We start from the raw sequence: 22,950 nt of genomic DNA, 5'->3' as shown, positions 1-22,950 counted from the left end.
TTATGCCGGCCAATTCACGCTACGCCACCGTAACTTAGGAGGCAAGTGCTTTGTAAATACAGCACTTGCCTATCTAACTTACGGCGGCGTAGTGTAAATGCCATACGCTACGCCGCCTTAAAGATGCGCGCCCCTACCTGAATCCAGCTATAAGTGTTGTTGGAAGCAGGACTTGCTACGCCTGAATCTGCTATTTCTCCTTTTACTTCAACTCTTCTATCACCACAAACTTTTATTGTTTTTACCCGGCTGGGTAATAAAGAGCACAGAAAAAGACACCTGTCATGGACATTCTGTTACTGCTACATCCACCATACACCCTTAGATGGCGGAGGAGCCATGAGGTAACATGCCACCCAAAACAAACCAGCAGCTCCTTCGGGGGTAGTGCTACACAGGTTATGCCACTTTACTTGCTTGTTAAAAGTTTCCAAGTGTTTTTTAAGGTCAACGTCTGGGAGGAATGTGGACTGAGTGAAATCAATTGTGTTTCCATCATGAATTGAATACACTGTAGACACAAAGGCTGAGATCCTATGAAGTCTTTAGAAGGCTGTTTTTGACTTTCAGATTTGGTATCACCATGAGGAAGAGACTAACGAATGAGCTATGCCTCCATATGGGATGCTTGGAATGGACGGAGGAGGAGGAGGGGGCCAGTATGGATCTACTGCAACAAAGGAGGTAAAACTGTCGCTAAACATTTTCTGAGTTGTGTACAGCACGGATCTCCAAACTTTCTAAACAAAGGGCTAGTTTACTGGCCTACTTTAGGTGGACCCAACTGTGGCAGTATAAAATGTCCTAGCATCAGTGGCCCAGATTCAAGAAGCAATTGCGCCTGTGTAACCATAGGTTACACAGCGCAATTGCTTACTTGCCCCGGCGTTACGATTGCTCCTGATTCAGGAACATCGTAGGCTGCATTCTAGCGATGGCCGCTAGGTGGCGTTCCCGTTGTGCTCAGTGTATAGTATGCAAATTGCATACTAACACCGATTCACAACGTTGCGCGAGAAATTTACGTAGTTTGCGTACGTCGGGTTTCGCGTAAGGTTGCACATCCTAAAAGCAGGGGCAGCCAATGCTAAAGAATACCCGTCGTTCCCGCGTCGCGAAATTTGAAATCTACGTCGTTTGCGTAAATGATTCGTGAATGGCGCTGGACGCCATTCACGTTCACTTTGAAGCAAATGACGTCCTTGCGACGTCATTTGCCGCAATGCACGTCAGGAAAGTTTCCCGACGGAGCATGCGCTCTATGCTCGGCGCCAGAGCGCGCCTAATTTAAATGATTCCCGCCCCCTACGGGATCATTTACATTAGGCGCCCTTACGCAGGGCAAGTTTACACAGCGCACACGCAATTTACGGAGCTAGTGCTCCGTGAATCGCGGGTAGCGCAGGAAATTTGCGGGGGCGCAGGGCAAAAACGCTGCCCTGCGCCTCCGTAACTAAGGGGCAAATCTACCTGAATCCGGGCCAGTGGGAATAAATAATGCCTCCAGCTTGGTTGTCAGCGGGAGTAACAAAATTGCATAAGACCTGCAGTCAGTAGTAGTAGGAATAGTGCCCCATCATTGGTATTAGTGGGAGGAATAGTGTGCCATCTTTGGTGTCAGTGGAAGGGATAGTACCCCATCATTGGTATTGGTGGGAGGAATAGTGCCCCATCATTGATGTCATTGGGAGGTATAGTGCACCATCATTGGTATTAGTGGGAAGATTGGTGCCCACTAATGCCAATAATGGGACACTATTCCTCCCATTGACACCAAAGATGGGGCACTATCTTTAAGTGGTTTTAGTTGGAGGAATGATGCCCCATTATTGGTATTAGTGGGGAAAAGTAGTGCCACATGATTGGTGTCAGTGGAAAGATAGTGCTCCATTATTGGTATCAGTGGTAATAATAGTGCGTCATCATTGCTTCAGTGGGAGGAATAGTGCCTCATCATTGCTGTCATTGGGAGGAATAGTGTCCGATTGGTGGTGTCAGTGGGAGACAATGGGCTAGATTCAGAAAGAATTTACGCCGGCGTATCTATTGATACGCCGCGTAAATTCAAATCTGCGCCGGCGTATCTTCTTTCTGTATTCAGAAAGCAAGATACGCCGAAAATTGGCTAAGATCCGACTGGCGTAAGTCTCTTACGCCGTCGTATCTTAGTTGCATATTTACGCTGGCCGCTAGGTGGCGCTTCCGTCGATTTACACAAGGAATATGCTAATTAGGTAGATACGCCGATTCACAAACGTACGTATGCCCGGCGCATTTTTTTACGTTGTTTACGTTAGGCTTTTTCCGGCGTAAGGTTACTCCTGCTATATGAGGCGTACGCAATGTTAAGTATGGACGTCGTTCCTGCGTCAAATTTTTACGCTGTTTCCGTAAGTCGTTCGCGAATAGGGCTGTACGTAAGTTACGTTCACGTCTAAAGCAGTGCCGATTTGCGGCGTAATTTCGAGCATGCGCACTGGGATTCTTTCACGAAAGGCGCATGCGCCGTTCGTAAAAAATGTCAAATACGTGGGGTCACAGTTAATTTAAATAAAACATGCCCACATCCATGGGCGTCCGCTAAATTTTTTTCAGGGGGGGGGGGCACGCTTCAGCAGCGGCGATACAGTCGCATTTTACCCTTTCTTTCACCGCTAGCGGGGGTTAAAAGCACACAGACCCAGCTCCATGACATACAATACGAGCGCTGGAGGACAGAAGGAGGGGAGCGCTGCAGTCGCCGCTTAAAGCGGCCCCAGGGCCAGTTCGGCTCCACTCCTGGTGATCCCAGGGGGGGGGAAACGACCCCCCTTGCCCTATGGAGCGGACGCCCATGCCCACATCATCCAAATTTGAATTAGGCGGGCTTACGCCATACCACATACGCTACGCCGCCGTAACTTTCTTTCTGAATACGGAATTTTGGGCCCTAATTTACGGCAGGGTAACGTATCGGAGATACGTTACGCCCGCACAACAGGTAACGTATCGGAGATACGTTACGCCCGCACAACATTACGCAGGGCTATCTGAATCTAGCCCAAAATGTCCCATTGTTGGTCTCAGTGGAGCAATAATACAATCGATGTGATAAAAGGACCAAATCTTTTAAACTTTTGCAAGCAGGATGGTTTCGTTTTGACCAAAGGAGAGCATTGAATGGTTGCTTTAAAAAAAGGCAATGAGATTTGGTGGAATACTGTTTTTGAAATTGAGGGAACAATAGTTGTGATGAAGTCAGCTTCACTCTTTGCATCATAGTATAGGATTGACTATGGTGATGCCCCCTTAGGGGGTAGGTTCATAGAACCCTGCACTCAAAAGATGTCCCCAGCCTACACATTTTTTATTTTTCCTGTTACTAATTGCCCCTTTTGCAAATTGCATGAAAAAATATCAAACTATGGAGATTATTTATTTTCACTGATAAGATTTATAGGAAACACTTTAATAAAAAACGTCAATGACAACGTGAAGTAATCTGTCTAAATATGTGTTTGTCTTTCGGTTCCAGGATCCAGGAGATGCCCATTTTTCAGGCTGCAAAAGAAAACAATGTTGAACTTCTCAGGGAAATCTTAGCATCCGATAAATGCGACCCTTTTCAGAGAGGTCAGTATAAAAAAAAATGTGGTGTTGGAGAGACTATACCCAGGTGGTATGTGCTATTCCAATGAGTTGCGCCAGTCCAAACTGTATTTTAGTGCATAACAGCTCGCTTTTATTTAACAAAATGGAAAGTTCACATACACATCAGTTGCCCATGTAGGCGTTTCTACCATCAACATGTTAACCGTAAATACTGAGCCACCCATCTCCCTTGTTGGCAGCACCGCTGCCCTTCTTACCGGTCTCTCTGACTGTATTGCCCAGCTCTCCCGGTTCACTTGGATCTCTTAGGCCCCATACACACGGGAGGATTTATCCGCGGATACGGTCCAGCGGACCGTTTCCGCGGATAAATCCTCTCGAGGATTTCAGCAGATTTTAATGCGATGGAGTGTACTCACCATCGCATTGAAATCCGCGCCGAAATCCTCTGGCGATGACGTGTCGCGCCGTCGCCGCGATTATGACGCGGCGACGTGCGCGACGCTGTCATATAAGGAATTCCACGCATGCGTCGAATCATTACGACGCATGCGGGGGATCCCTTTGGACGGATGGATCCGGTGAGTCTATACAGACCAGCGGATCCATCCGTTGGGATGGACTCCAGCAGATGGATATGTTCTGCATGTCAGCGAATATTCGATCTGCTGGAATCCATCCCAGGGGAGATATATCCGCGGAAACAGATCCGCTGGCGTGTACACACCATAGGATCTATCCGCTGAAACCCATTTGCTGGGATTTATCTGCGGATAAATTCTATGGTGTATACGGGGCCTTAGCCTTTAGTCGCAGAGCCCTGCTGCACAACCCAATCCTGGCCACTGGGAAGGGATTCTCCTGACACCCGGATAGGAACCCACCTGAATCCTAGAACAAGACTAGGGATGAGCTCCGGCGTGTTCGCACACCCCACGTGCAGAGCCTGCTAGGAAGTCTGCACGGCGCTGCGCTAACCACAGGCAGGGAGACATTTGCCAATCTCTGCAGCCGAGCATCAGGAAATGTCTCCCTGCCTGTGATTAGCGCAGCGCCGTGCCGAATTCATGGCGGGCTCTGCACGTGGACTGTGCGAACACGCCGGAGCTCATCCCTAAACAAGACCTCCTGTTTGCTGGCCGTGGGCTGTTGCACCTCTGACCCCTGGAGTGAGACCCTTAGCCAGATTCATAGAGAGTTACGCCGTATATATAATTTTTAAGCGTATTCTGGAAACCAGATACACTTAAATTAGGCTAAGATACGAGCGGCGTAAGTCTCCTACGCCGTCGTATCTTAAAGTGTAATCTTTAGGCTGGCCGCTAGGTGAGTTCGGCGTAGAATATGTAAATGACTAGATACGCCGATTCACGAACGTACGTGCGCCCGTCGCAGTAAAGATACGCGGTTTTCGTAAGAGATACGCCGCGTAAAGATAAATCTGCCCCCTAGGAGGCGTAGTCAATGTTAAGTATGGCCGTTGTTCCCGCGTCGAAATTTGAAAATTTTACGTCGTCCGTGAACAGGGCTGGACGTAATATACGATCACGTCGAAACCAATACGTCCTTGCGGCGTACTTTGGAGCAATGCACACTGGGATATGTACACGGACGGCGCATGCGCCGTTCGTAAAAAAACGTCAATCACGTCAGGTCACACCACATTAACATAAAACACACCCCCTCATCCTAATTTGAATTAGGCGCGCTTACGCCGGCCCTATTTACGCTACGCCGCCGTAAGTTAGGAGGCAAGTGCTTTGTGAATACAGTACTTGCCTCTCTGACTTAAGGCGGCGTAGCGTAAATACGATATGCTACGCTGCCTTAAAGTTGCGGCGGCGTCTGTGAATCTAGCTACCTGTGTCTCCAATATGAGAGCTGTCTCTAAACTGGGAGCTCTGAGCTATCCTCAGGCTTGAGAATATAATGAATCTGCACACCTGTGCAGTCACACAGGCTGCAGATACCTGGTAAAATCCTGGTAAAATACACTTTGGAACCTTCAAGCTCCAGGCCCCCGATGCGGAAATACAGAATCCGGAGAAAACCGAAAGCATAGCTTTCTCTTCTCAGAAACGAGTCTTGAACTTCGCATTCACCCTTAATGCAAATCCTGTGGCATGTTCGCCTACATTTTCACACTGTCACTTTGTGTGTGTATATACAGTGTCTTGCGAAAGTATTCGGCCCCCTTGAACTTTGCGACCTTTTGCCACATTTCAGGCTTCACACATAAAGATATAAAACTGTAATTTTTTTTTGAAGAATCAACAAGTGGGACACAATCATGAAGTGGAACGAAATTTATTGGATATTTCAAACTTTTTTAACAAATAAAAAACTGAAAAATTGGGCGTGCAAAATTATTCAGCCCCTTTACTTTCAGTGCAGCAAAGTCTCTCCAGAAGTTCAGTGAGGATCTCTGAATGATCCAATGTTAACCTAAATGACTAATGATGATAAATAGAATCCACCTGTGTGTAATCAAGTCTCCGTATAAATGCACCTGCACTGTGATAGTCTCAGAGACATACCCCAAGTGACTTACAGCTGTAATCGCAGCAAAAGGTGGCGCTACAAAGTATTAACTTAAGGGGGCTGAATAATTTTGCACGCCCAATTTTACAGTTTTTAATTTGTTAAAACAGTTTGAAATATCCAATACATTTCGTTCCACTTCATGATTGTGTCTCACTTGTTGTTGATTCTTCAAAAAAAATTACAGTTTTATATCTTTATGTTTGAAGCCTGAAATGTGGCAAAAGGTCGCAAAGTTCAAGGGGGCCGAATACTTTCGCAAGGCACTGTGTGTATATATATATTTATACAGTATCTCACAAAAGTGAGTACACCCCTCTTATTTTTGTAAATATTTTATTATAACTTTTCATGTGACAACACTGAAGAAATGACACTTTGCTACAATAAAGTATTGAGTGTACAGCTTGTATAACAGTGTAAATTTGCTGTTCCCTCAATATAACTCAACACACAGCCACTAATGTCTAAACCAGCTGGCAACAAAAAGTGAGTACACCCCTAAGTGAAAATGTCCAAATTAAGCCCAATTAGCCAGTTTCCCTCTCCGATGTCATGTGACTTGTTAGTGTTACAAGGTCTAAGGTGTGAATGGAGAGCCGTTGTGGTAAATTTGGTGTTCTCTCTCATACTGGTCACTGGAAGTTCAACATGGCACCTCATGGCAAAGAACTCTCTGAGGATCTGAAAAAAATAATTGTTACTCTACATAAAGATGGCCTAGGCCAGGGATATGCAATTAGCGGACCTCCAGCTGTTGCAAAACTACAAGTCCCATCATGCCTCTGCCTCTGGGTGTCATGTTTGTGGCTGTCAGAGTCTTGCTATGCCTCATGGGAATTGTAGTTCTGCAACAGCTGGAGGTCCGCTAATTGCATATCCCTGGCCTAGGCTATAAGAAGATTGACAAGACCTTGAAACTGAGCTGCAGCATGGTGGCCAAGACCATACAGCAGTTTAACAGGACAGGTTCCACTCAGAACAGGCCTTGCCATGGTCGACCAAAGAGGTTGAGTGCACATGTTCAGCGTCATCTCCAGAGGTTGTCTTTGGGAAATAGAAGTATAAGTGCTGCCAGCATTGCTGCAGAGGTTGAAAGGGGTGGGGGGGTCAGCCTGTCAGTGCTCAGACAATACGCCGCACACTGCATCAAATTGGTTTGCATGGCTGTCGTCCCAGAAGGAAGCCTCTTTTAAAGATGATGCACAAGAAAGCCCGCAGACAGTTTGCTAAATATAAGCAGACTAAGGATATGGATTACTAGAACCATGTCCTGTGTTCTAATGAGACCAAGATAAACTTATTTGGTTCAGATGGTGTCAAGCGTGTGTGGCGGCAACCAGGTGAGGAGTACAAAGACAAGTGTGTCTTGCCTCCAGTCAAGCATGGTGGTGGGAGTGTCATGGTCTGGGGCTGCATGAGTGCTGCCGGCACTGGGGAGGTACAGTTCATTGAGGGAACCATGAATGCCAACGTGTACTGTGACACTGAAGCAGGGCATGATCCCCTCCCTTCAGAGACTGGACCGCAGGGCAGTATTCCAACATGATAAAGACTCAAAACACACCTCCAAGACGACCTCTGCCTTGCTAAAGAAGCTGAGGGTAAAGGTGATGGACTGGCCAAGCATGTCTCCAGACCTAAACCCTATTGAGCATCTGTGGGGCATCCTTAAATGAAAGGTGGAGGAGCGCAAAGTCTCTAACATCCACCAGCTCTGTGATGTCATCATGGAGGAGTGGAAGAGGACTTCAGTGGCAACCTGTGAAGCTCTGGTGAACTCCATGCCCAAGAGGGTTAAGGCGATGATGGAAAATAACTGTGGCCACACAAAATAGTGACACTTTGGGCCTAATTTGGACATTTTCACTTATGGGATGTACTCACTTTTGTTGCCAGTGGTTTAGACATTACTGGCTGTGTGTTGAGTTATTTTGAGGGAACAGCAAATTTACACTGTTATACAAGCTGTACACTCACTACTTTACATTGTAACAAAGTGTCATTTCTTCAGTGTTGTCACAAAATGATAGAATAAAATATTTTCAAAAATGTGAGGGGTGTACTCACTTTTGTGAGATGCTGTGTGTATGTGTGTGTGTATGTATATATATATTTTTGGCATATAACACTCACTTTTTTACCCTGAAAATAGAGGGTAAACTGTGCCTGCATGTTATACGCAGGGGGCTGTGGGAAGGTTTTTTTCCTGAAACTTCCCTCTTAAAGTTAGGGTGCATTTTATACCCCTGTGCGTGTTATACGCCGAAAAAAACTGTATATATACACACACATACTATATTGTCAATATATAGTATATAGTCAATTTCCTTCACCCCAAACTCGCTCATCCATGTCTTTATGGACCTTGCTTTGTGCACTGGTCCAAATCATTTGGTGGAGGGGGGGATTATGGTGTGGGGTTGTTTTTCAGGGGTTGGGCTTGGCCCCTTAGTTCCAGTGAAGGGAACTCTTAAAGACATTTTGGACAATTTCATGCTCCCAACTTTGTGGGAACAGTTTGGCAATGGCCCCTTCCTATTCCAACATGACTGTGCACAGGGCAAGGTCCATAAAGACATGGATGAGCGAGTTTGGGGTGGAGGAACTTGACTCGCCTGCACAGAGTCCTGACAGAACACCTTTGGGATGAATTAGAGTGGAGAGTGTGAGCCAGACCTTCTCATCCAACATCAGTGCCTGACCTCACAAATGCGCTTCTGGAAAAATGGCCAAACATTCCCATAGACACACTCCTAAACCTTGTGGAAAGCCTTCCCAGAAGAGTTGAAGCTGTTATAGCTGCAAAGGGGGGGCCAACTCAATATTGAACTCTACAGACTAAAGCCCCATACACAACATCAGATTATCTGCAGATTTTTGTCTTCAGATTTACCAAAACCATGTAGTGCAAGGGCCTGCCTGATTGCATACAAATTGAAACTCTTAAGGTTTAACCTCATATTATATGGTTTTGGTAAATCTGAAGACAAAAATCTGCAGAAAATCTGATAGTGTGTATGGGCCTTAAAGGGGAGTTCCACCCACAATTTCACTTTTTAAATATAAATACCCCTGTAATACACAAGCTTATTGTAGTCTAGTAAAGTTAGTCTGTAAACTAAGGTCCGTTTTGTTAGGTTGTTAGAGCATTTAGTTAGTTTATAATCTAGAAATAGACCGTGGCCATCTTAAGTGTGGGCATCATAAAGCCAGACTGTATGACTTAATGGATTTCAGCCTTGCAGATCTCGCACATGCTTAGTGCTGCACAAGCGATGTAATGGGTTTCAGTCAGGTTTCCATAGCAACGGGAGTGTCAGAGGAAGTTGCCGCCCCTTCTCTATGCAAATAGGCTATTTGCAAGGACTACTGGGATACATGATGCCTATCCCAGAAACCCTTGAGAATAGCCTTGTGACTTAATAGTCTAGGCTAATAAGGAGGAGGAAGTAATGAAGGACTACAAAATAAAGGTATTTACAAGCAACAAAATAAATAAAAATTGTCCATTCTGAACACTATGAGATTAGGGCATGCAGCACAGACAAACATAAAAAAATGGGTGGAACTCCACTTTAAGACTGGGATGCCATTAAAGTAGGGTGACCACATTTCCAGACTACCATTCAGTGACACCCTCCCTTCCCAAAAATCAGCTTGTGCTGTAACGAATCACAGCACAGTTATTGGACACAAGAGGTGAGATTTATGATTTCTCCAATCACAAGCAGGGGGCGGGATTGTGCTCCTCCAGGCAATCCCAGGCAGGACAAGTACTGTCAGTGAGTAAAGCGGTGACGTGACAGCCTTTTTTTGGGGGCATCAGATTGGCCCGAGGGGTGGGTGTGTCAGTTTCATTCCGGGACACTGTATTGTCCTGGAATGAATGTGACCGGGACAGACCTGCAAAATGCGGGACTGTCCCGGGCAATCCGGGACATGTGGTCACCCTACTTTAAAGTTCATGTGCGTGTAGAGGCAGGTGTCTTGGCAATATAGTGTGTGTGTGTGTGTGTGTATATGTATATATGTGTATATATATATATATACAGTATGTGTGAGTTTGTTAATTTTTCCTCTGTATGGAGACTTTTGGGACAAGATTTTACTCAAATTCTACAGCTGTTTACTAATATGTATCTCTTTGTACTGCAATACACTTTGTCTGTATTAGGGGCACTAGGAGAAACGGCTCTTCATATGGCAACACTACATGACAACCTGGAAGCAGCTGAGATCCTACTAAATGAGGCTCCATATCTTCTGAACCTCCCCATGACCTCTGAGCGCTACCAAGGTCAGTAACAGTATGCATGGCTACAGCTTCATCATAGGCAACATTGTGTGAAAGGCAAAGTGTAGACGGGGAGAAGACAAGATTGAACAGAAGTATGTTTGTTATCAAGTCTTAGTTTATATCGTTTTCTAAACATTTTTGTATTTATCTGATGCATATATTTTTTTTTTTTTATATGGAGATCCTCTGCCACTGCTTGTCAATACCAGCAGTGTTGTCCATCCGCCATGTTAACTGCTTTAGTTGGCAAAAAAAAAAAAGATTCACAAAACAAAAGAAAAATGCATATGGCAAGGCATGACGCCAAAAGTTTCAAAAATAAATGTAGGGTTTTATCATATGATCCCCCCCCCCCCCCCCACACACATTTCGGGGGGCCAACATCGCTCTCTCTTCATTAGGACTCTGTGAACTGTAAAAAGGCTGATGCCGCGTACACACGGTCGTTTTTTGTGATGAAAAAAACGACATTTTTAAAAACGTCATTTAAAATGACCGTGTGTGGGCAAAACGTTGTTTTATGTCTTCTGAAAAACGACAAAAAAAAAAATTCGAACATGCTTTAATTTTTTTATGTCGTTTTTCAAAACGTTGTTTTTTGTGTCATAAAAAATTATCGTGTGTGAGCTAAAACGACGTTTAAAACTACGTTTTTAAACCCGCGCATGCTCAGAAGTAAGTTATGACGCAAGCTTGAATGGAACAGAGTGCCGTCGTACGTGTTGTACGTAACCGCGTTTTGCTAGAGCATTTTGAAAAAACGATGGTGTGTAGGCAGCGTCGTTTTTTAAAATGAAGACAAAATTCTATCGTGTGTACGCGGCATTAGAATGGACAGGAAAATAAAGTGATGGCCAAAAATATTAGAACTCTGCATTTCTGTCAGATGATGCACTTCTTCGCCTAGAAAATTGTTGCAATTACAAATGTTTAGGCATTCTCATGTTTATTTATTTTGTTTGTATTGGTATAACACAAACAAGTGGAGAAAAAAAAATGCAAAATTCTGACACATTCCACGCAAAACTCCAAAAATGGACTGGGGCACATTTATTGACACCTTCTCTAAATTGTATGAAAAAATTGCATTAACCACTTAAGGACCTTGGCTGTTTTTTAGAAAATTACTTAAAACCCCCAAACATTATATATATATATATATATATATATATATATATATATATATATATATATATATATATATATATATATATATATATATATATATATAACACCCTAGAGAATAAAATAGCAGTCATTGCAATACTTTTTGTCACACCGTATTTGCGCAGCGGTCTTACAAGCGCACTTTTTTTGGAAAAAATTTACTTTTTTGAATTGAAAAATAAGACAACAGTAACGTTAGCCCATTTTTTTTATATATTGTGAAAGATAATGTTACGCCGAGTAAAATGATACCCTAACATGTCACGCTTCAAAATTGCGCCCACTCGTAGAATGGCGTCAAACTTTTACCCTTAAAAATCTCCATAGGCGACGTTTAAAAAAAATCTATAGGTTGCATCTTTTGAGCTACAGAGAAGGTCTAGGGCTATAATTATTGCTCTCGCTGTAACGAATGCGGTGATACCTCACTTGTGTAGTTTGAGCACCATTTTCATATGCGGGCGCTACTCACGTATGCGTTCGCTTCTGCGTGCGAGCTCATAGGGACGGGGCGCTTTAAAAAAAAATGTTTTGTTTCCTTATTTATTTTTATTTCTTTTATTATTTTTTACACTGAAAAAAGCATGACAGGTCCTCTTAAATATGAGATCTGGGGTAAAAAAAAACTCAGATCTCATATTTAGACTTAAATGCAAAAAAAAATGTGTCATTTGAAAAAATGACAACCAGAAAATATTGCTTTAAGAAGCATGGGCGGAAGTGAAGTTTTGACGTCACTTCCGCCCTGCTATGGGGACGGGTGGGGGACATCTTGCCCTCACTCGTATCCCAGCTGAGCAGGGGACAGGACCCGATCGGTAAGCAGCGGAGGGCGCGGGAGAGCGGCGGGGGGGGCCCCTCTCCCGCCGCCGATAATGGTGATCTTACAGCGAATCCGCCGCAGAGCCAACCGTTATCGTTTACTGGACCGCTCACAGTAAAGATGGATATCTTGATTGTGGCAGCAGCTGCTGCCATTACCGAGATATCCATCTTTAAAAACAGGACGTATATAGTCGTGAGCAGGTCCACCTGTATCAATTAACAGGCGCTAACAATACAGAAATAACACCAGCAGACAGTTAAAATGGTGAAAAATGTACTCAAATGCTTTGTTGCGTGTTAGACATGTGCACTGCCGAATTTTTTTTTTGTTCTTTGCTTTTTTCAGAAATTCGGGAAATTTCCCATTTTCGAATTTTAGCCTTTTAAATTTCATATTTCATTCGGAATTTCATATTTTCGAATTTTTCCGAAATTTCGAATTTCCGAAATTCTAAAATATGAAAATTGAAAATTCGAGATTCGAAATTGCAAAATTTGAAAATCTAAAATTGGAAAATGGGAAATTTCACAAATTGGATTTTCAAATTTTCAAATTTTAGAGTTTCGGAAATTCGAAAATTCAGAATTTCGAAAATCCAATTTTTGGAATTTCCCATTTTCGAATTTTAGATTTTCTAATTTTGCAATTTCGAATCTCGAATTTTCGAAATTTTCAAATGTTCAAATTTTCAATTCTTTTTTACATTTTCAAATTTCGAATTTTTTTATTTTCAATCTTCGGAAATTCGGAAATTGAAAAATTCGGAAATTGAAAAATTCGGAAATTTTGGAGTTAACTAATCTGTCAAAATTTGTTAAAAAACGAATTCGGAAATAAACAAATTGCACATGTCTATTGTGTGTCTTTGCGGCTGTTTCTATACCGTCTATATATTCTGCCATTTCACCCAGCCCTGATGAAGGGGGGATCATGTGACCCCTGAAACATGTTGACTGTCCTTTTATCCTGCTTGTTGTAACCAGCTGAACAAAAAAGACTTTGGAATCCTAAAGTTTTTTATCATTTGGCGCCCTCTTTGACCTATTACACTTGGATTACTCTCCTGGAGGATTCCTTTTGTGGTGAGCTGCTGAATACAGGCCAATTGGGCTAAATAATGACTTTGTAAACATTTTGATAACTTATGAAGATCCGCATCCAGTGCCCCTCTACCACTACTTTTTACCATAAGTGTAAAGCCCTGATGAAGTGAGTGTTGTCGGCCCCCAAAACGGACTGGAAGTTTTACGTGATCGTATGATGAACAATTAAAGCACTTTGGACTCCTTTGGGGCTCATGTGTAATTTATGCTTTGAACTTTATAGGTTCTCACCAGAGGGGGGCCTTGTTTTATATGAGGAAGTCAGCTTATTGAATAGTAGGGTTGCAACGACACTGTTTTTTAAATCAGATGCGCAAATCAGGGCCGTCTTTAAGGCAGGGCAAAAGGGGAAGCTGCCCTGGGCTCTGTCATTGTTGTGGGGCCCAAAGTAGCTGCCTCATACTTGCCAACTATCCCAGTTCAAATTCCCTTAAAGTTGTAGTCCTGTGCTGTGTCCTGATATCTCAATGTGAAGTGCTGCTACTAATGCTGCCCAGCTCTGCCCTATTGTTGACTTACCTGCAGACCCTGTGTTTACATGTAAATAAATCGTCATTCATATGTAAATAGCGGGGGGGAATTCATATGTATATAGCTGAGGTCAGCATTCATATGTAAATAAAGGCGGCATTCATATGTATATCATGCCCTTCTGCATGAAGAGATGATGTGCTGTAACCTCTAGCAACCAATCAGTGAGCAGCATTACTGTACAGTAACCTCTAGCAACCAATCAACAAGAAGAAATCATGTGCTGTAACCTCTAGCAACCAGTCAGTAAGTGGTAATGATATGCTGTAACCTCTGGCAACCAATTGCAATCACTGCCTAATCTGATAAGTAAACTAATTTTAAAGTGGAGTTCCGGGCATAATTTTTTATTTTTTTTTGCAAGCTAAAATGAATCACATTAAATATTCCCTAAAACATATTAATAGCTCCCCAATGGTTCCAGAAATCATTGCAAACACTTGCCTTATATCCTCCAGCTCATGTTGTGGCCGTATCCATCATATGTGTGGGCATGTGAAGCCCAGTTCCTTTTTCTTCCTGGTTTTCAGGGAGAGGTGCATGCTGGGTGATTTTTAGGCACAGTAATGCCCAGAGACTTACTCAGGTAATGGGGTCTTAGGACAGGAAGTTGAACCACCTAGGACTAGGAAGTAGGCAGATTATGAAATCTGCCTAGTAACAGCCAGATAGAAGTGAGTAAAAAAAATATATATATATATTTTATTTTTTACATTAAAGGCAAGCTGTTACTAGAAAGTTCGGGCCAGATTCACATAGAATTGTCCAGGCGCAGCTTATCAGGGATACGCTACGCCGCCGTATCTTACCTGGCTCTAAGTCGAATCCAGGAAGATTTTGCGCAGTAAGTTACGGCGGCGTAGTGTATTTATCGGCGCGTATTTCGAATTGGGCGGGTAGGGGGCGTGATTCATTTAAATGAAGCGCGTCCCCGCGCCGATTGAACTGCGCATGCTCCGTTTTGAAATTTCCCGCCGTGCTTTGCGCGAAATTACGTCGCACCGACGTAATTTTTTGAACTTAGACGTGAGTTACGTCCTTTCCTATTCATGGACAACTTCCGCAAAAAAAAAAAAAAAAAAAAATTCAACGCGGGAACGACGGCCATACTTTAACATGGCAAGTCTATCTATACGCCACAAAATAGCAGCTTTAACTATACGCCGGTAAAAGCCGACTAGCGACGACGTAAGAGAATGCGACGGCCGCGCGTACCTTCGTGGATCGACGGAAAAAGCTAATTAGCATACCCGACGCGGAAAACTATGCAAACTCCACCCAGCGGGCGCCGAAGTATTGCACCTACGATCCGAAGGCGTACGAAGCCATACGCCTGTTGGATCGAAGCCAGAAGCCGTCGTATCTTGGTTTGAGGATCCAAACTAAAGATACGACGCAGCAAATTTGAAAGTACGCCGGAGTATCAGTAGATACGCCGGCGTACTTGCACTGTGAATCTGGCCCTTCATTTTTAGGGTGGAACTTCGCTTTAAGTCTAGCTGATATTTATTGTATGTCTCAAAGCAGATGGAGAGCAAAATTGCATGGGGGGGCCCAAGAACAATATTTCTCGGGGTCCAATCAACATTAAAGACCGCCCTGGCTCAAGTACTCGCCGATACTTATTACCGGTACCTTTGTGGTGCAACGTGAGCCCATACAAAATGAATGGGCTCAAATGGCGCTGCAAATAATTGCATACGATTTGAACAGCAATGCGTGCGATTCCTGTTCGAATTGCATGCGTTTTCCTTTGTGAACCAAGGCTGAAGTCACTATGACAAGCCTGGTGTCACACAGGAGCGGTGGGAGAAAGCTCATGTGATTCGGACAGGAATCGCACCTCAGTCACATTCAGATCACATGCGATTCTTTGCAGTGTGATTTGGGCCCATTCATTTTGCACCCCAAAGGTACCGGTTTCAGGTATCAGAGCTTTTTCACAAGTACTTGTGCAAATTCTTCGTATCGGCAACCCTATTGAATAGATTTGGTTTCTCCATAAGTGTTGAAATCCCAGCTCCTCTTAATGTCTTTTTAGCGATGAAGAGTTTTTTTGTTGAAGATTTCTTTTCTCTCCCAAAAGGACAGACAGCGCTGCACATTGCCACCGTCAATCAGAACATGAACTTGGTGAAGATGCTGATACAACGAGGAGCGGATGTGTCGTCTCCGAGGGCTACCGGCAGCTTCTTCGTTAGGAAACCAAAGGGCCTCTTCTATTTCGGTATAGCAAAAATGTCATACAGATAATAACCAATAATCAGGAGCCATTTATCAATATATCTATAGCTGGAAGGTCCAGTCTCCATCTTTGCAGGTGAGACCGGGTACCAAGAAGCTGGAGGACATGTATTGCAATATACAGTACACACCGGCCACATTATTAGGTACACCTCTTCAATTGCTTGGAAACACAAATTGCTAATCAGCCAATCACATGGCAGCAACTCAAGGCATTTAGGCATCTAGACGTGGTGAAGACGACTTGCTGAAGTTTAAACGGTGCATCAGAATGGGGAAGAAAGGGGACTTTGAACTTTGTTGGTGCCAAGAATGGTCAGAAAAAGAGAAAATATCCAGTGAGCGACAGTTGTGTGGAGGAAAATGCCTTGTTGAGGTCAGAGGAGAATGGTGCCGCATTTGTCCCGGGCACATTCATTCCAGGACAATACAGTGTCCCGGAATGAAACTGACACCCCCACCCCCCCAAGCCAAACTAATGCCCCCAAAAAAGGCTGTCACATGACCGCTTTACTCACTGACAGTACTGGTCCTGGCCAGGAATGCCTGGAGGAGCACAATCCCGCCCCCTGCTTGTGATTGGAGAAATCATAAATCCCGCCTCTTGTGTCCAATCACGGTGCTGTGATTCGTTACAGCACAAGCTGATTTTTGGGAAGGGAGGGTGTCCCTGAATGGTACAGTTGAACCTCGGATTATGAGCATGGTCAGTACCAGGAGAATGCTCGTAATCCAAAGTACTCGCATATCAAACGAGTTTTCCCATTGAAGTCAATGGAAACAAAAATAATTTGTTCCACATTGACTTCAATGGGATGCAATACCGAAGGCGGACAGAGTTTGGGGGGCGCCAGAGAGCGACGAAAACGGCCGAAAAGGCCCAAGGACACTTTGGCTCGTTTCCTGTGCCCCGTACCTCAGGCCAAATGAGGTACTGCAGGCCAATGTTTGGGTTTTCTCAGCTCCTGCGCCCCCGTACCTCAGGCCAAATGAGGTACTGCAGGCCTATTTAGCTTGAATTCTGCTCGACTTGCGAGTCAACACTTGCAAACCGAGTCAGAATATAAAAAAAAAAAGTTGCTCGCATATCAAAGCGAGTTTTCCCATTGAAGTCCATGGAAACTAAAATAATTTGTTCCGCATTGACTTCAATGGGATGGAATACCGAATGCGGCCAGAGGGGCGCCAGAGACCTTGTTTCCTGCTCCCCCATACCTCAGGCCAAATGAGGTACTGCAGGCCAATGTTCGGCTTTTTATCAGCTCCTGCGCCCCCGTACCTCAGACCAATGTTCGGCTTTTCTCGGCTCCTGCTCCCCCATACCTCAGGCCAAATGAGGTACTGCAGGCCAATGTTCGGCTTTTTATCGGCTCCTGCGCCCCCGTACCTTAGGCCAAATGAGGTACTGCAGGCCAATGTTCGTTTTTTCTCGGCTTCTGCGCCCCCGTACCTCAGACCAAATGAGGTACCGCAGGCCAATGTTTGGCTTTTCTCAGCTCCTGCGCCCCGGTACCTCAGGCCAAGTGAGGTACTGCAGGCCCATTTAGCTTGAATACTACTCGTCTTGCGAATCAACACTCGCAAAACGAGTCAGAATTAAAAAAAAAAGTTGCTCGCAAATCAAAACGCTCTAAAACCAAGTTTCTCTTAAACCAATGTTCCACTGTAGTTTGAAAATGTGGTCACCCTAGGGCCAGCATGACTGGGGCCTGCAGAAGAGGCGGAGTATTACTGGGTGATTTTCATATGCTGCAGTCAGCTTAGCCGATTGAACAGTTCAAGGCAGAGGGCGTGTCCTGTAGTGGGTAGAGAGGAGGGAAAAGTTGCTTATAAACTGACTATATACTGCATATGCATTATGCCTGTCTAAGCAGCAGGTGGCGCTGTAGTATTATAGTGTATAGGTATGTTATCTATGACATAACAGGATGTTTGTCTATCCTCTCTCCATGTACTTGGATGCTCCTTGTTCCTGTGTTCATATTTTGCCATTCTCTGTGAAGATATACATTGATAAGCTGTATTACTTCATACAACAAACCTTCCATGATACTTTGCTAACAGGGGGTAACAGGTCAGTCAGAGCTCATCACAGCATCACACAGGTTTTTCCCTCCCTCTCTTGTTTTGGTTTGGGGGAGCCCCCTACTTTCTCAAGGTGCTGGGGTATTTGTAGGGGGTTTTCAGGTTTAATCTTAGCTTGTCATTCAATTTCTGGGTCATTTTTATTTTCTTGTCATTGCAGCGGGCAGGGGGTCTATTGGGTCTTTGAAGGCGGTGCTTGTTAAATAACTGTGGGAAATCGTGGGTTGGGCCCATCTGAGGTATGGGCGTCCCTTCCTAACAATATGGTGGTAACATCGGGGTATTAATTAGGTTGTATCTGGTAGTATGTAAGTGGTTAATTGTCCCTGAGCCGCTGTAGTTGGGTCTGGGGGACTTTGGGTGGCAGATACAACCGGTTAATTGTGAGTATATAGGCCTTCAAAGGCCTTAGTCCGGGCATAAGCTGAGGCTGGTTTATTTGTTATACATTAACTGCATTATATGCATTAACCACTTCAATACCGGGCTATCATCAAATGATATCCACAGATGGGATCTCCCATCCTGGGTGGACGTCACATGAAGTCCTGGGCTACCCGGCCATCCAGGGGGCGTGCGCGCGCCGCATTGATCGGGGCCCAGTGCATGTGCCCAGCGGCAGCAATGGCCGCCGGGCACCCCTGATTGCCCGTGAAACACAGCAGGACCGTGGATCTGTGTGTGTAAATGCACAGATCCACGTCCTGTCAGAGGTGAGGAGACCACAGATCGGTCTCCTCCCCTTGTGAGTCCCCGCCCCCTACAGTTAGAATCACTCCCTAGGATACACATTTAACCCCTTGATCGCCACCTAGTGTTAACCCCTTCCCTGACAGTCACATTTACACATAATCAATGCATTTTTAGAACACTGATAAATGCGACTGGTCCCAAAAATGTGTCAAAAGTGTCCGCCGCAATGTCGCAGTCACAATAAAAATCGCAGATCGTAACCATTACTAATAAAAAAAATGTAAATGCCATAATTCTATCCCCTATTTTGTAGACGCTATAACTTTTGCGCAAACCAATCAATATACGCTTATTGCAATTTTTTTTTATTTTTTATTATAAATATGTAGAAGAATACGTATCGGCCTAAACTAAGGAAAAGATTTTTTTTTAAATTGTCATATTTATTATAGCAAAAAGTAAAAAATATATATCTTTTTTCAAAATTGTCGCTCTTCTTTTGTTTATAGCGCAAAAAATAAAAACCTCAGAGGTGATCAAATACCACCAAAAAGCTCTATTTGTGGGGGAAAAAAACATAAAAATGTCATTTGGATACAGTGTTGCATGACTGCGTTATTCAAAGTACGAGAGCGCTGAAAACTAAAAATTGGTCTGGGAAGGAAGGAGGTGAAAGTGCCCGGTATTGAAGAGGTTAAACTTGTTTTCTTGTGAATGTTGTATTTAATGGTTTGTAATAAAAGGCTGCTATGGCTATTCGACTCCAAATAAAATGTGTCGTCTGGTCATTTTGGAAGAAGTGTTTTAATGTTTTATAGAAAAACCGGAGCCTCTCCATTCTGCAGGTCCCTCAGTCATGCTCTCATTCGACAGCCAAAACAATTATTGGTTCCAGCAAGTATTTTTGGTGCAAATGCGATACGAATTCAGACATACAAACTGTAAGGCTGAATTCACACCACACACACATGCGATGTGCACGGGAATGCAGTGCGAATCACATCCGATGTCTGCAATCACATTGTGTGAACCCAGCCTATTTGAACAAGCTGAAGTTAGATGATGATTGGCTAGAATACACAGTTGCCCAGCGGTCAGGGGGGCCCTTCATGGTTGTTTGCACCGGTGCCCTGAAGGTTCTATTTATGCCTCTGCCTACCACACTGTTCCATTTTAGCCTTCATGTGCCCACTGATTTAAGATTGTCATTTGTCTGAAACAACATGTATTAATATGTGGCTTCTTTTTCTCTGCAGGGGAGCATATTTTAAGTTTTGCTGCTTGCGTGGGGAACACTGACATTGTCAAACTACTGGTTGAGAATGGAGCAAACCTACAGGCTCAGGACTGCTGGGGTGAGTGAAAAGGCCTTGGCATGGTCAGTAAAAATAATAGAGAGATTTAAAGGGCAACTCCTGCCCAGTGGATAAATAACAAATAAGCAATAATAATTATATTATCAGCCAACAGGTAGTACTGTTGAACCTCGGATTACAAGCATATATTCGGTTTCAGGAGTATGCTCGTAATTCAAAGTACTTGCATATCAAAGCGAGTTTCTCCCATTGAAGTCAAAGCAAACGAAAATTATTAGTTCCGCATTGACTTCAATGGGATGCAATACCCAATGCGGCCAGAGGTGGGGGGCGCCAGAGAGTGCCGAAAATGGTCGAAAAGGCCAGAGGACACTTCGGCTTGTTTCCTGCTCTCCGTACCTCAGGTCAAATGAGGTACTGCAGGCCAATGTTCGGCTTTTCTCGGCTTCTGCGCCCCCATACCTCAGGCCAAATGAGGTACTGCAGGCCTAATTAGCTTGAATTCTGCTCGTCTTGCGAGTCAACACTCGCAAACCGAGTCAGAATTGGAAAAAAAAAAAAGTTGCTCGCAAATCAAAACGCTCTCAAGTTACTCTTAAACCGAAGTTCCACTGTATACAGAAACACACAGACTCTTGTGATCTATCCAACCCCTGTTTCACTAAGTAAGCAAACCTGCATAGTGGCTCATGAGCACACCGGGTGTATACACAAGTCATGGTGAAGGACAAGCAAGAAATTGTTTGTTAAAATGTCTAAACCACTGGCAACAAAAGTGAGTCCACCCCTAAGTGAAAATTTCCACATTGGGCCCAATTAGCCATTTTCTCCTCCCCGGTGTCATGTGACTCGTTGGTGTTACAAGGTCTCAGGTGTGAATGGGATGCAGGTGTGTTACTGATTTGGTTATAGGGGATAGCGCACTTTTTTTCTTATTGTCTTTTCAATCCAGTCCCATCCCAACATTATCTAGCACAAGGTTTATATTTAATTATTTTACACTCACCAGCTACTTTATTAGGTACAATTGCTTTGTAACACAAATTGCTAACCAGCCAATCACATGGCAGCAACTCAATGCATTTGGGCATCTAGACATGGTGAAGACAACTTGCATCAGAATGGGGAAGAAAGGGGATTTAACACTTTTAACATGGCATGGCTGGTCTAAGCATTTCAAAAACTGCTGATCTACTGGGATTTTCACACACAACCATCTCCAGGGTTTACAGAGAATGGTCCAAAAAAGAGAAAATATCCAGTGAGCTGCCGTTGTGTGGAGACAAATGCCTTGTTGAGGAGAATGGGAAGACTGGTTTGAGATGATAGAAAGGCAATAGTAACTCAAATAACCACTCATTACAACCAAGGTATGCAGAATACCATCTCTGAACGCACAACACATCGAACCTTGAAGCAGATGGGCTACAGCAGCAGAAGACCACACCGGGTGCCACTCCTGTCAGCTAAGAACAGGAAACTAAAGCTACAATTCACATAGACTCACCAAAATTGTACAATAGAAGATTGGAAAAACTTTGTCTGGTCTGATGAGTCTCGATTTCAGCTCTGACATTCAGATGGTTGGGTCAGAATTTGGCGTAAACAACATGAAAGTATGGATCCATTCTGCCTTGTATCAATGGGTCAGGCTGCTGGTGGTGTAATGGGGTGGGTGATGATTTCTTGGCACACTTTGGACCCCTTAGTACCAACTGAGCATCGTCTAAATGCCACGGCCTACCTGAGTATTGTTGGTGACCATGTCCATCCCTTTATGACTACATTGTACCCATCTTCTGATGGCTCCTTCCAGCAGGATAATGCACCATGTCACAAAGCTCCAATCATCTCACCACTGGTTTCTTGATCATGACAATGAGGTCACTGTACTCCAATGGACTCCACAGTCACCAGATATCAATTCAATACAGGTCTGTTGGGATGTGGTGGAACGGGAGATCCCCACAATGGATGTGCAGCCGACAAATCTGCAGCAACTGTGTGATGCTATCACGTCACTATGGACCAAAATCTTGTTGAATCTATTCCATGAAGAATGAAGGCAAAAGGGGGTCCAATCCGGTACTAGCAAGGTGTACCTAATAAAGTGGCCGGTGAGTTTATATGAAGAACAGGCAATAGGTCGCTTTTAAATGTTAACCCCGGGCGCATGGGCCTTAAAACCCTTATCTGATTACCATACAACTTTATGTGGACAGGAGATGTAAGTCCTCCTTACCTGGTGGTCACTTTCCCTTTGTTTATTACAGGGAACACCGTGCTGCACATTCTGACCCTGCAGCACAACAAGACCCTCTCCTGTCAGATATACGATCTCATCATGTCTTGTGACACCAAGCAGAAAGGCTTCGCTTTGGACCAAATCCTAAACAATGAAGGACTGACACCATTCAAGATGGCGGCAGCTGAAGGCAATGTCGCTGTGAGCGCTTTTTTTTTTTCAAACCATTTTTATAAAAATGTGTGTGTGTGTGTGTGTGTGTGTGTGTGTTTGTTTTTTTTTTTTTTTTTATGTTGTTCATTTATTTA

The 22,950-nt window shown here is 44.0% G+C and overlaps 1 protein-coding gene across 1 annotated transcript in view; it reads left to right on the top strand.

Moving 5' to 3' along the window:
- Positions 1–22,950, top strand: part of LOC120946906 (transient receptor potential cation channel subfamily V member 6-like) — a 70,043-nt gene that overhangs the window by 3,729 nt on the left and 43,364 nt on the right. The window contains exons 2-7 of the mRNA XM_040361730.1: positions 571–684; positions 3,515–3,612; positions 10,310–10,432; positions 16,146–16,286; positions 20,338–20,436; positions 22,671–22,843. Coding sequence (XP_040217664.1) covers positions 571–684; positions 3,515–3,612; positions 10,310–10,432; positions 16,146–16,286; positions 20,338–20,436; positions 22,671–22,843 — 748 coding nt within the window. The remainder of the gene's footprint in view (positions 1–570; positions 685–3,514; positions 3,613–10,309; positions 10,433–16,145; positions 16,287–20,337; positions 20,437–22,670; positions 22,844–22,950) is intronic.

Source organism: Rana temporaria, chromosome 8, assembly GCF_905171775.1.
Source record: "Rana temporaria chromosome 8, aRanTem1.1, whole genome shotgun sequence".
NCBI lineage: Eukaryota > Metazoa > Chordata > Amphibia > Anura > Ranidae > Rana > Rana temporaria.
Note: the sequence above shows the minus strand (reverse complement) of the source record. Positions and strands in the feature narration are given on the sequence as shown.